This window comes from Neofelis nebulosa, chromosome 3, assembly GCF_028018385.1.
Source record: "Neofelis nebulosa isolate mNeoNeb1 chromosome 3, mNeoNeb1.pri, whole genome shotgun sequence".
Classification (NCBI taxonomy): domain Eukaryota; kingdom Metazoa; phylum Chordata; class Mammalia; order Carnivora; family Felidae; genus Neofelis; species Neofelis nebulosa.
The window spans coordinates 63,521,026-63,534,801 of record NC_080784.1 but is presented as its reverse complement, the minus strand read 5'-3'; the positions used below and the strand labels follow the sequence as shown (position 1 = coordinate 63,534,801).

General features: G+C 35.9%; 1 protein-coding gene and 1 non-coding gene across 4 annotated transcripts in view; both read left to right on the top strand.

Annotated features, from left to right (window-relative positions):
* The window catches only part of TLL1 (tolloid like 1), a 210,845-nt gene that overhangs the window by 188,305 nt on the left and 8,764 nt on the right, over positions 1 to 13,776 (top strand). For all 3 annotated transcript variants that reach the window (XM_058720950.1, XM_058720951.1, XM_058720952.1), the window contains one exon: positions 9,524 to 9,737. In XM_058720950.1, the coding sequence (XP_058576933.1) occupies positions 9,524 to 9,737 (214 nt within the window). The remainder of the gene's footprint in view (positions 1 to 9,523; positions 9,738 to 13,776) is intronic.
* Positions 8,574 to 8,721, top strand: LOC131508251 (small nucleolar RNA SNORA62/SNORA6 family). The gene has a single exon (XR_009259950.1). It is a non-coding gene; the product is annotated as a small nucleolar RNA SNORA62/SNORA6 family (small nucleolar RNA).

Below are 13,776 nucleotides of genomic sequence, written 5' to 3'. Positions count from 1 at the left end.
GCTTCATGTTTTTGCTCATGGCAGTGACCGCTTTCCTCCTCCAAGCCTGCAACACTGAGGAAAGCACTTAGCCTTCTCCTGCTGTGCCCACAATATCTCTCATGAGCAGGAGATTGAGGTCCATGGAGAAGAGACTGCAAGTGGGTGCAAACTCCCCTATGTCTACAGCTCGCAGGGGCTCTGGACTCTTCCCCGAGTCCACACCTGACCTCTACCAGTTTATTGCAAAGACTTCTTACCTAGTTATATGGCACCCAGCATCTCTTCCTTTCAGGGTCCGCCACTGGTGAACAGGTGTTTGTGTCTCCTCTCTCCTTGGAGGAGGCTGAGATTCAGTGGACTGCATATTACTTGGTTGACTAATGACATCAGCTCTTTGATGTATTCAGCAAAGTGATCTTTAAAGTTGACACGGGTTTTTCTTGTTGTTAGGGTAGAAGCAACACTAGTTCCAGCTATCTATATCCAAGAGGAAATAGAACTCTTGATCTACCCCAATTTTAAACACAACAGTATTTTATTCTTTCTTAGTTATATACCTTTCAGCTTATTGAACACCCCTTCCAATTCTAGGACAGTATATTCCTTCACAAATTGCAAGCTTTAATTTTCATGCAAATATTCCACTTGAGGGTCAGAACATAAAGCATGTTTGTCAATAATAGTCATGCCTGCTCGTATCCTAAGAAGGAATTTCCCAGAAAGGAAACAGAAGCTCTAGGCAAATGTTGATTGCATTTGACTTTGTGATCTTTGTGGTATAGTTATGGTCTAAAGCCAGGCTTTCTCAGATATTAGCATTCATTAGAATTACCTGGACAGCTTGTTAAACACACGTTACTGACACCCCAAAGTTTCTGCGTTGAAACATAATACTAATTCCAATTCCCTTATCCTATTAATGGTGTTCATACAAAACCTAACTCTCAATACACTCTAAGAGCTGGAATCACTAGAAAGTGTGTCATAACATTACCTACCAACTTCAAGTGATATTTCAGTTCTGTAGTTTTTAATTCTTACTATTTCAACATTATTGCTTATGTTTACTGTCATTGTTTCCCTACTTGTTATAAAACTACTAACTAATCTACTTTAAAACCAAAATCACCATCTGTAGCAGGTAGCAACCAATGGACATTTGGCCCACACTGTTTATAATTCCACATCACATCATTCAGTCACTTTCCTGTATGGTTAGACATTTATTATATAGGAGATTTTTAGCAAAAAGATACATTGTTCCAGATAAATGCATTTTGCCTGGTTCCTTTGAAATTCTTAATTTTCATGGAAGAACTGAAACCCAAACTGAATTTGGAAAATGGATTCCAAGGAAACTTGAAAAATTATTAAATCTTTTAATGCCCTTAGGCCAAGAACTGCTGATAGATACTTAGCTACAAGCTAGTCTCTTTATTATGGGCTAAGGCAAAGAGAAAAAGTAAGGGAAACATTTGATCTCTCTTCGGTGCATCTTGAAGCTTTCTTTACAATTCATATATTGTTACCCTTCTTTACTTAGGCTTCATGGAAAAATAAACATTTCTAAATATTTCACGTATTCATAGAGAAGCAAAGGAAATTATTCCTAAATACAATTTCATGAGATATAAAGAAAGCTACCATATTTGTGAATTTTAAGAGACCTGCTGTTCTTTCTAGCACAAATATTCCTTTAACTTGATACTGAGTTATATTGGCTGACATGCAAGTAATCGTTTGTGGGTAAAACCAACCTTTCTCTGTGTTTGAGATAAACATATTTTAGTTAATTTGGTTTATATATAAGACTACAAATATCGAGCCTATTTAGACAGTGTTGGAATGATGGAGTAAAACGAATAATAAAACCCAACGCCCTTTGAGAGATATGAGCATTCTTGTGCATAATATTTACTTATCATGAATATATTCTTTTGGTTCATATTGTGATAATCCCTATCTAATGTATATTAGTGTACAATAATATAAGGGCTGAGCTATATATAAGGAGTGGTCAGTTTATTACAGATATGCAGAAATGTAAAGCTTTTGGCATTTTAATGCAACTATTTTATGTACTGTTTTAGTTATCTATTGCTTTGTAACAAATTAACCCAAAGCCTCATGGCTTAAAGCAAGCACTCTTCTGTGCTTGATGATCTGTACTCTCCTGACAGATTTACTCTGTAAAGTCCAGAATGTATAGCCAGAATACTATTCGGTTGTAGTATATACCACCTGATACACAAGCAGGAAATCTTCAAAGGCGATTTTTTTGAGAAGGGGGGGCACCTGGGTGATTCAGTTGGTTAAGCATCCAACTTTGGCTCAGGTCATGACCTCACGGTTTGTGAGTTTGAGCCCCCCATAGGGCCTGTGCTGACAGCTCAGACTCTGGAGCCTGCTTCAGATTCTGTGTGTGTGTGTCTCTCTCTCTTTCTCTTTCTATCTCTCTCTGCCCCTCCCTGCTCACTCTCTCTCTGTCTCTCAAAAAACAAAACAACAAAACACAATAAAATAAACGTTAAAAAAAAAAGAAAAAATTTAAAAAGGCAAATGTTTTAAAAATATTTTTTAATATTTATTTATTTTGAGAGAGAAAGAGAGTGAGAGAGTGCAAGCAAAGGGCAGAGAGAGAGGGAGACACAGAATCCGAAGGAGGCTCCAGGGTCTGTCAGCACAGAGCCCAATGCAGGGCTTGAACTCACCAGCTGTGAGATCATGACATGAGCTGAAGTCAGTCGCCCAACCGACTGAGCCACCCAGGTGCCTCTAAAGGTGATTTTTTTTAAAATGACACAGTAAATACTGTTCAATAATATAAAGCAACAATTTTAATACAATAATAGCCTAAATTATGTCTATAGTACATAATGAACATACTCATAATTTTTGTCCTTAAATCATGAATTGACTATTCTAAAACGAAATATAAAAATTAAGTAGAGTTGTGTTTATGGATGATTACGCCAGTTCTTAACGATATTTTGTACATTCTTTCATATGATTTTTTTGATACCTGCTCTGATCTTTAGAAAACCCTGAAATACTGTTTTCGTGTAAATGTAGTAAGCTGGAGAGCTGGGATCCTGAGAGCCTGATAGTGTGTTTTAAAACGTTGTAACATAGGCACTCTCTCATACGAAATTCCACAAATAAAAACATAAATGTCCTCAAATTTGCCTTTTCGTAAGAGTGCCCTCCAGGTAATAAAATGTAGCTTCACAGGGTACTTCTTGCACCTCACAAAATCATGCTTGGACTAAAGAGCACTGAGAACTAATGTCAGTATAATGCCCAATGGTTTCAAAGTGGTATCATGCATATTATCTCAAGTTGGGCTCACAAATGACACTTGTGGAGAAGGATGCAGTTTAGGGGGGTTGGCAAGTGTGTAAAGCTGGCGGGGGTCTAAGGACCTTCAAGCCCAAGATCCTTTCTGTACCTTTTATTTTAGTTTGTTTTATTTATTTTAGCATCCTGCATCAGAGAGAAAAAAGATCCATAATTGCTACATATGTGTGCATATATACTAATTTCAATGGGAAATGTTAATAAGACAAAGTTATAATGATGAAGTAAAATGAACATACAACAGAGAAATAAAGAGAGATTAGGACCATATATATTTTGAATTTAAAGTGACTTGTGTCTAAACGTAAGGTTTCTACTTACTAGCCATCTTGAGATGATACTTGAGAAAGATACTCATCCTTTTAGTCTCCATTTCTAGATAGGAAATTGGAGATAATACTTAGGAATGTTGTAAGTGTATCAAATGAACTTGTATATTAAGTATTTGGCATAATGCCCTGTAAAAGCCAATAAACACTGATATATGATATCCAAATAGCAATTACAATTATGACAATGATCAATAATAAAAATTATATACCATTTTATTGGGTAATTCAACCATGATCAAGTTTTTGTGTAGCCTTATGAAGTTGAAATTCGGTACCAACAATTAAAAATACAGCTAATAATTATTTGTCAGAAAACTTTTTCTTTAAAGAGCCAATAGGAAATAATATGGACTTCGTAGACTGTGTAGTCTGTGTTGCAACAATTTTAATCTGCTGCTTTGGTGTGAAAGCATCCACAGACAGTACACAAATGAATGGACGTGGTTGTGTTTCAGTAACTGTTTTAATTACAAAAACAGCCTGAAAACTAGATTTGCCAGGCAGAATTTACCTAGTTTGTTAAGAAGGTCAGGGTAAAAGGGTTTGAAATCATGAAGTCCATAATTGTTTGTGATTATTTTCCCTGAAATCACAGAGGGTGGAAATATTTAGCTCTTAATTTCTGTGGTAGACGGAATAATGTTCCTCATCCCCCAAAGATGCCCATGTCCTAATCCCCAGAACCTGTGCATGTGTTACCTTATGTGGCAAAAGGAGCTGTGGTTAAATTAAAGATCTTGAAATGGAGAGATTATCCTAGATCATCTGGGTGGGCTTGATGTAATCACAAGGGTGCTTACAAGACAGGAGCAGGAGATCAGAGAGGAGATGCTATACTGTTCATTTTGAAGATGGAGGAAAGGGATATGAGCCGAGGAATGAGAGCGGCCTCCAGAAGATGGGCAAAATGCAAGGAAACAGATCGTCACCTTCCTCTGGAAGGTCTGGTGCTGCTCACCCATTTTAGACTTCTAACCTTCATAGCTGACAGGGAGTGAATATGTGTCATTTAAGCCACTAAATTTACGGTAATTTGCTACAGCAACAATAGGAAACTAATACATTTGCTTTCTCTGTGTTTGTGTGTGTGTGTTTAACTAGGAGATGCTGACTATGTGATAATAGCTTTACAATAGAAAGAAACCTTGATTAAAAGGTAGTTGGGGGGAAAAATGTCTTCTTATTAGAAAAGAGATCAAGTTCTGAATGAATAAGACAAGGATCTATTTTACTCCTGGTTTCCTCCTGTCTTGATTCTGGAGACTCATCATTACATTTTTGGTACTTTTTTAATGTTTTGAATTGCTCCACATTAAATAGAAAATAAAACAAAAACAAACCAACAAAACAGAAACAAAATTCCAGGCATAGGAGCATATAGCAATATGTGCTCATGTCGTGTTTATTTGATTTATCCTATCCTGGAGTTTTGCGAAGTTATATAGTTGCAATTTATAGCTTTAGATATGGGATATTTAGAAAACAAAAGCACCTACAAATGTTACATAATTCTCCACTATAAATTCACAGAAAGTGTATTGACCACAGCTATAGAGGACTCATGGGGGGAGAAAAGGTCATTTGAATCAGAAGGCTAGGGTCTGTATTCCATGCTGCCATTTTTCCCAGTGGCCTTTACTCCTTCCAGTATCTTGTGGGAAACCAACTGACAGTTCTTACCGAAGACAGGAAAAGACGAAGGATGGCTGGGCCCAGGGAGTGCTAAATCTTATCTCACAGCTGCTCAGATTGCATCAGCGTCTTTCATTCGCTCACTTTTAATGGTCACGCTGGCTAAATTGTATTTTTGCATTGAATGCTATCATTTTATTTTCTTGTCCTTCATGAATATATATGGCGACTCAGGATGACTTTACCCTTTAGTCACCGCCTGTATTTTCAATCAAAGTACCTCTACAGATGTTCATGTGAGGCTGCATATGGAAGCCTGGCGGGGGGCCAGCTAGGTAGATTAGGCTTGCTTGGGAGTTCCAGAAACACATAGTTATTCTTTCCACAGCCCAAAATGAGAATTCAATTTTATTTCTTTTGAATGAGACTCCTTAAGCTCTTGGTTTGCCTTGTGGGAAATCCATTAGTATTTCTGATGAGAGCTCATGGTTATTTGCTCTTTTTTGTTTTGTTTTGTTTTGTTTTTTTAGACTTAGATTAGTAACCTTAAAATCATAGAAATATAATCATGGAATGAGTAAGGTTTAAATGTTCGAATACTAAAATGCCTATAAAGTTTTAGTGTAAACACCTAAGAAAAATATTTTAAAGTACTAAAAAAGAGGGCAGTGTTTCAGCGGAAATCAGACTTTCTTACCGCTCCATACATCAGCTTTGCTTAGCTGTCCTGTTACCATTGTGTAGTTGAAGGATGTTTGGGGATTCTAAGTGTCTTCGGGGGTGCGAGGGAAGCAATTCTGTGACATTGATTCCTAGTGGCTAGAAATCTCCGTAATCTGCATTATTTAGATATAGATATTCATGGCTCAGGACGCATCATAAAAGAAAGTGATAAACTGTGTCTCACTGTATCTTTAGGAATTCTACAAAAATATTTTTTGAGGTTTTCCCAGTGTCCCATGGACCCCTGTAATACCTTTCTATGGCCTAGAAATGTTTTTTATTGAAGCAATGTCACTACATATGGAGGTCTCTAATGTGAATATCTCTATGATATTAAGCGCCAGATTTATGAGATCTCGGCATGTGAATTGGTCACGCTTTTGCTTGTGTGGAAGCATTGGGGTTAGACTGACTTCTGGAAAAGGACCACCCAATCTTTGCAGATGAACTAACAAGCTGCTACCAATTCCAGGAGGAACAGTCACTAAGACCTTAATGAAGGAGAATTGTTTGCATCACTTGGGAATATGTCAGCTGCAAAACTTTTGCCTAATTTGACTCTTCCAGAGTCAGTCCGATTCCATTAGTAATTTGATAAAAAGCGGGAGCCAGTTGGCTCCAAACCAGGTGTCAGTATGCCCCCAGCCCACAAGCGCACTGCCACTCTGTGTGGTGTTGCTCTGTTCTGTAAAACAGATGTTATGATTCACTCCAGACATCCTGCATTTCATTAGGGAGTGAAATAGTCACTTAGTTATCTCATTCACTTACCTTTCAATGGACTGAACATGTGTGGTCTGTAAATTCTGATCCCATTTTAACTTTTACTTACAGGATATGCTTTAGAATGCCATCACCCCACCCCCACCCCCATCCCCACCCCTCATCGTTCTTACAATTTTCATTTCTTCACAGTAAGTTTTTCTGGTCTTTTTAGATGAATGACTCTAAATCACATTCAAAAGAGATAGTTATTCAACATGCAATGGTTTTCAGATGTCATTTTCCTGAAACAGTGTTGTTTTTTTTTTTTTTCTTGAAATAACCCTGGTCTTATAATTCAGAAGCTTGGTTTCATATTTAATCTGCAGACATTCTAAGTGAGGATAAGCCAATTTTCTCCTGTTGGTTTCTTAACAGTCACAAACTGATACTGAGACTGTGTATATGTCACAAAAGTCCTAGGAGCTGACTGAGTACCGTCTCATGAGATGCAGAAAACCTGAAGGGGTGGCCTTCTCCTTTTACAGCATTTCCGTCCGTGGGGTTGGCCATAAACATGGAATAGGTAGATAGGTAAACGAATGGACGTCCAGCCGACCATCCATTCAGAGTCTTCTATATCACTCATACACTGCGTCTGCTCTAGTCCATTCTCTGCCACTGGAGTGCAGAGCTAAATAAGGGGAAAACGTCAGTGATCACCCTGCTTTGAATGTTCTACTTCATGATAAATACACTCTGCTAAAGTCTCCTTGTTCACTGTATCTTTCTGCACTGTTTTTTGTTGGTTTGTTTCCAGTAAGACTCTTTGTGCTGTATTTAATCTTTTTCACACTATCCAGTGTCTTGGTAGAATGCAGTGAACAATCCTTTTTACCCATTATAATTATAATACATAATGACTCTCTGAGGCTCGTTGGTTATAACATTTTAATTTATACTTTTAAGTAGGATGCGGCGGAATATACAACAGCAGAGATCAGACCTCTTTCTTTTCTTTTGTTTCTTCTTTTAAGTAGCTTCCATTGCTTTCTCCTCCTCCCTAATTAATATAAATTGCTTCTTTCGTTTCTTCCCTTACTCCTCCAAAGTCAGTGATAGTAGACGGCAATGCGTTAAGGGATAGATAACTGTGGTCAGCACCAAAGGAAAACCATTCTTAATTCTTAGTCGATTTTTTCTTTCAAAATTACAAAACTGATGGTTTTAATTAAACTTAGGGGGCGCCTGGGTGGCTCAGTCGGTTAAGCGTCCGACTTCGGCTCAGGTCATGATCTCGCGGTCCGTGAGTTTGAGCCCCGCGTCGGGCTCTGTGCTGACAGCTCAGAGCCTGGAGCCTGTTTCCGATTCTGTGTCTCCCTCTCTCTCTGGCCCTCCCCCGTTCATGCTCTGTCTCTCTCTGTCTCAAAAATAAATAAACGTTAAAAAAAAAAAATTAAACTTAGAATTGTGGCAGTTTCACCATATTGCATCAAAAACGTGTCTGTAAAAAGTTTTGTGCAAATATTTTAAGCTGCAGAGACCACAGCAACATTAGTGAATTTTTTGAGTACATGCTCTCTCTCTTTGGTGTTGTTTTCCTTATTATTTTGTTTTAGCTTTGCTCTATAGACTTTAGTGGAAGCTCTAGTTTATTTCTTGAAGGCATGATGGTTTTTTTCAGGGAAAGGGAAAAGCCTTAATTGGCGATGGCAAATAACCTAGAATTCCTGGAATTATTAGTAGTTTGGACATTACTATTTTCAGTCTGTCTCGATTACACGTTCCTTTGTGATGTTTAATATGTGTTATACATTTAATGAATTTTCATTTTAAGAATTTGCTTCTGTACTTTGTTAAAGCATGGAAGTGAGGCCGCTGGCTGGCTGATGAACTCACAAGTGTAGGTAGTGTGCTACATGAGGGCGAGTCTTTCGTTAACACTGGTTTCTGGCCCAGTGAGTGGAGTTTGATAGTAATTCTTGCTACAAGTATAAAAAAATAATAAATTGCTCAGACTCATACATAAAAATTACTACGCAGGAAACTTAAAATAATTTTTAAAGGCATACTAAACTTGGCAAGACTCTAAATATTAAAATAAGTATACCATCTATCTTAAAAGTAAATTAACAATAATGTAGCCTAAAATCATATTAGGACTCTCTAATAATATGGGTTTGTAGGATCTAAATAAAGAAGTATACAGTGAAAATTCCCTTTTAGTTATCCTATTAAGATCTACTGTGCTTAATTTTTGTGAAGATATAACAATAACTGTAAGAGGTTTTCTGCTTAAGTGTCCCAAGGTACTTGCACACAAAGTACATCCAAGGTAGTATATGATGTTCAATAGTTTATGATCATCAAAACCAGAGGATTCAACTTTTTAAAAAAATTTAAAAATGTTAAAATTCAATTTTTGTTTTCTGATGCATTCAGTGTAAACTTAGAATTATATTCAGAATAAAATGTCACTTTGTGATTACAATTTGTCTATATTTTGGAGTAGATTGTCATAGTAGATTTAGTTGAAATAGTTGAATAGTAGAATTTCACCCGGAGTTATTGCATTGTTTTCCTCTTTATGTTTTTGCAGAGATTTTACATTCTGTTGATTTCACACTCTTTCAGTAATGCTCCACATGGATTTCTTTATTTATATGTCCTGAGCATGTTTTATTGATCTGTATTTCTGCTCCAAAGGAAAGAACCCATTTTGAGTGATATGTGATTTTTTATTTTTCTTTTCCTTTCTTCTTCTTCTTTTTTTTTTTTTTTTTTTTTTTAACTAGGCCTTTAGTGAGTTTGAGATTGAACAGCATCAAGAGTGTGCTTATGATCACTTGGAAGTATTTGATGGAGAAACAGAAAAATCACCAATTCTTGGACGACTGTGTGGCAGCAAGATACCAGAGCCCCTTGTGGCCACCGGAAATAAAATGTTTGTTCGGTTTATTTCTGATGCATCTGTTCAAAGAAAAGGCTTTCAAGCCACACATTCTACAGGTCAGCAAATCAGGGCTATGTTTCTCTTTCCTAAGATCTAGGTTTCTCTTCCGGGAATGAATGCAGTGGATCCTATAACAGGAACATTAACGAATCTCTGAGGACAGTAGAAGAAATCTCACTGGAGCATTTTGTAAAATATTTGAGAGCAATGTTGCATCCTACCGATATGTCTTTGTAGTTGTTGAACATTAAAAGGAAATGCAATAATTTGATCTCATTCATGTTCAATGCAGTATGACCAGGTAGAATTATCTCTAAATATTTGTATAATATGTTCCATATTCACTTTGGCAGTTTGATTTATATGTTCTGTTTAACAGTTAAAAATCTATATCTTAGTATTCAAGAATTATGTTTTCTCTAATATCCTACCTGGTTACCTAGATTTTGAATTAATATATTTTTATAAATCTCAGTTTTGAGATTTATCTCTCTGTTTTACAGAGCCTCATTTGTTTTTCCCTTTATTTGGTATGCAACACAATCTTTTTCCTAATCCTAATCCCTAATTTGACTTTGTAATGAAAATCTTCAAGAAATAAAATATAATTTAGAAAAATATGGAAAATTTTAGCCAAAATGTAGAATAACATTTTTTATAACTTGGAGCCAGCCTAATAATATATTTCATAAATGTCTAGGAAATGTCCTTTTTTTTTCATTCAGTTACAAATAAAAAAATCAGTTGATTGTAGTTTCCTAAAGTCATTTAGCTTATAGTGCCACCTAGTGGCACTCATGATGCATAAACCGTTTAGACACCGCCTGGTAGAAATCCATCTTGGTGTAAAACGCACTAGAAATAGTATACATTTTTTACCAGGAAACATTTTGAGTGTAGTAATTTTCATCATGGTTTCCTGATTTTTTGTTTGAATTTTTTTAATTTTATGTGAGAAATCAGAATTTTAATTATTCCATTATCCAATATTACTTTCCAGTTTAATACATTTTGTTATGACCATTAGATTTATATTGAAGTCTATATGTGAGAAAGTGAATATTGTCCAGGGCACGCCTGGGTGGCTCAATTAGTTGAGCGTCCGACTTCGGCTTAGGTCATGATCTCGCAGTCCGTGAGTTCGAGCCCCGCATCAGGCTCTGTGCTGACAGCTCAGAGCCTGGAGCCTGCTTCAGATTCTGTGTCTCCCTCTCTCTCTGCCTCTTGCCCACTCGTGCTCTGTATCTCTCTGTCTCTCAAAAATAAACATAAAAAAAAAACATTTAAAAAAAGTGAATATTGTCAAAATATTGATCTAATTCATACTAGGAATGGTTGGACTCAATGATAATTCAAATTAATTGTTTCTCAGGATTAGTATAAATATTTATATTTAAAATTATTTATATATTTATATTTATATATATTATATATATTATGTTTGAGAAAAATTTTTCATGGACTATAGACATTTCGTACTAATGATTTTCCACCCATTTGACATGTACTCTTTAAATATTTTCCTGATAACTTGTTATGCATTGAAGGGGTGGAATGATTGGAATCCCATTACTTCATCAATACTTTTCTGATAGCACAGAGTTTATGGCATATATATGCATACTTTAATATCCTGGGTATCATAAGTTCCAAGAAAGCAGTATAAAAATATGCTGTCAAAGTTCTTGAAATATCTGACTATATAATATTTTTAATTTTCCTGTCTATGAATTCCTCTTTCTTACGTTAGTAAAAACTTACTTTTATAGTATCTCATACTATCTCTTGTTACCTTTGGTAAGTAGAAGGATTAAGACTTATATCATGTCCTGGTCTGTTGATACATTTGGGGTTTGGGTCTAATGATGCCATTACCTAGCTGGGAACGTTGGAAAGGATCATTTCTTTGGATCTGTTTCTTTATCTGTAAACTACTATTTAAGGTTTCTTATAGCTGTAAAACTCCACAACTTGTTAATTTTGCATGGCCTCTGCTCATGAACCCTATTTGCAGTGTTTATATAACCCTTAAGAACCCATTGTTAGGATCTAATTTCTCAATGAGATCACATATTGAGATCTGATGGTCTATATAGCATGCATTTGGCATTTAGGCACACACATGTACTTAATACATACACTTTACGTATACTGAATCCTCAAAAGACTATACGATGTGTTATCCTCATTTTTCAGATAAAGACTATACGATGTGTTATTATCCTCATTTTTCAGATAAAGAAATTTTAGAAATCTCTAAAATTAATGAATCTTCCAAATTCTCATTTTTCAGATAAAGAAATTGATTGATTATTTTTTAGAGATTTCTAAAATTATGTCAAAGCCTGAATTTAATCTTTATACTACCTATCTCCAAAGCTCACATACTTTCCACCACAGTATATTTTCTCTTAACGTAAAAGTTTCAGATTAGGAAGAAAAAGGATACCAAACTGGTCTGTTATTGAAGCAATGGTAGAGATTGAATTTTTCCTTATGTAAGTTTTAAAAAACCCTCTGTTTAAAGTATGTAACTGGCTGGGCCTATTTTATTTCCCTGTTCTGTTCACATGCATTCAAATACCCAATTGAGCAACATGAGTCATATTTTCATTAGGTGAAAACGTACCCTGGATATCTTTTAATCCAGCCCTGTCATCTCACAGTTAAGGATTCTGAACAAAAACTTAAATGCCTGAAGTAGAACAAAAAAATAATAGCTGGTATTAGAATCCTGGCTTCTTAACTCGGGCTCATTTGCTGTTATCAAAATTTTTCATATTATCTGTTTGTGTTTTTTTTTTTTTCTTTATGCATAAATTTTTGCTCTCACTTAACCAGGCATCTTTTCTGGGTAGATTTGTTTTATACTGTTACTTTCTAGTAGCCATACATGTTGAAATCCTCTGAGGTACTGCCTCCTATTTATGTCTCTTAAAGCTTTCTCTTTAATAAGTTAATTTATCCCATAGTCTTTCATCACATATTTATTTGACACCTGCTTTGGATAGACTGTAAGGTATTGGTAATTTATAGCAAAAAATTTAGCAATTTGTGGGAGTTGATAAGGAATAGAAGGAATTCCTGCCTGTTGACAGCTTACAGTCTGGCAAGTTAAACTTCTGATTTCCAGATGTTTCTGTACTTAGGATTTTTCAGTCAATTTCTACTGACAAGACAGCCAAGTCCAGTACTACATCAGTCAATTTTTTCTACATGTATAAAACTCTTATTCATTATTTAACTGCTTCTAGAATATCTGTAACTCTTATTGATGGGCCCTGAAATATGCCTTTTAATTTGCTTGAGTAAATTTATATATATTTCTGTATAAAATTTGAGTTTTATCCACAAGTTTCTAATACCATGAATTTTGAAGCCAGCTGATTAGAAATATTGCTCTAATATGGTTTTATGGCTACTTTTTTTCACAAGTAATGCTATGTAAAAAAAATCCACAAGTAATGGACTTTATTGGGAAGAGTCCTTTTTATTCTCTGATAGTGTCCAAATTCTAAGCTTAAATATATTTTAATCAGGTAACAAATGGTATTCCACTACCCTTAAATAAACTTATGAAAGGAACCAAATCCTCCAGTAAAAAAAAAAAAAAAAAAAAAAAAAAAAAATATATATATATATATATATATATATATATATATTTATCTCCTGTGTATTCTCTCGGAGGATATGGCTATCATACAGAAAAAGGGGGAAATGTGAAGGGGCGCCTGGGTGGCCCAGTCAGTTAAGTATCCAACTTAGGCTCAGGTCATGATCTTGCAGTTCACAGGTGTGAGCCCCGCGTCGGGCTCTGTGCTGACAGGTCAGAGCCTGAAGCCTGCTTTGGATTCTGTGTCTCCCTCTCTCTCTGCCCCTCCCCAACTCACGCTTTGTCTCTCTGTCTCTCTCTCTGTCTCTGTCTCTCAAAAATAAATAAACATTAAAAAAAAAAACAGAGACAGGGAGGCAAACCATAGGAGAGTCTTAACTACAGAAAAGGAACTGATGGTTGATGGAAGGGAGGTGGTGGGGGGGGTTGGGCAAAATGGGTGATTGGCATTAAGGAGGGCACTTGTGATGAGTGCTGGGTAT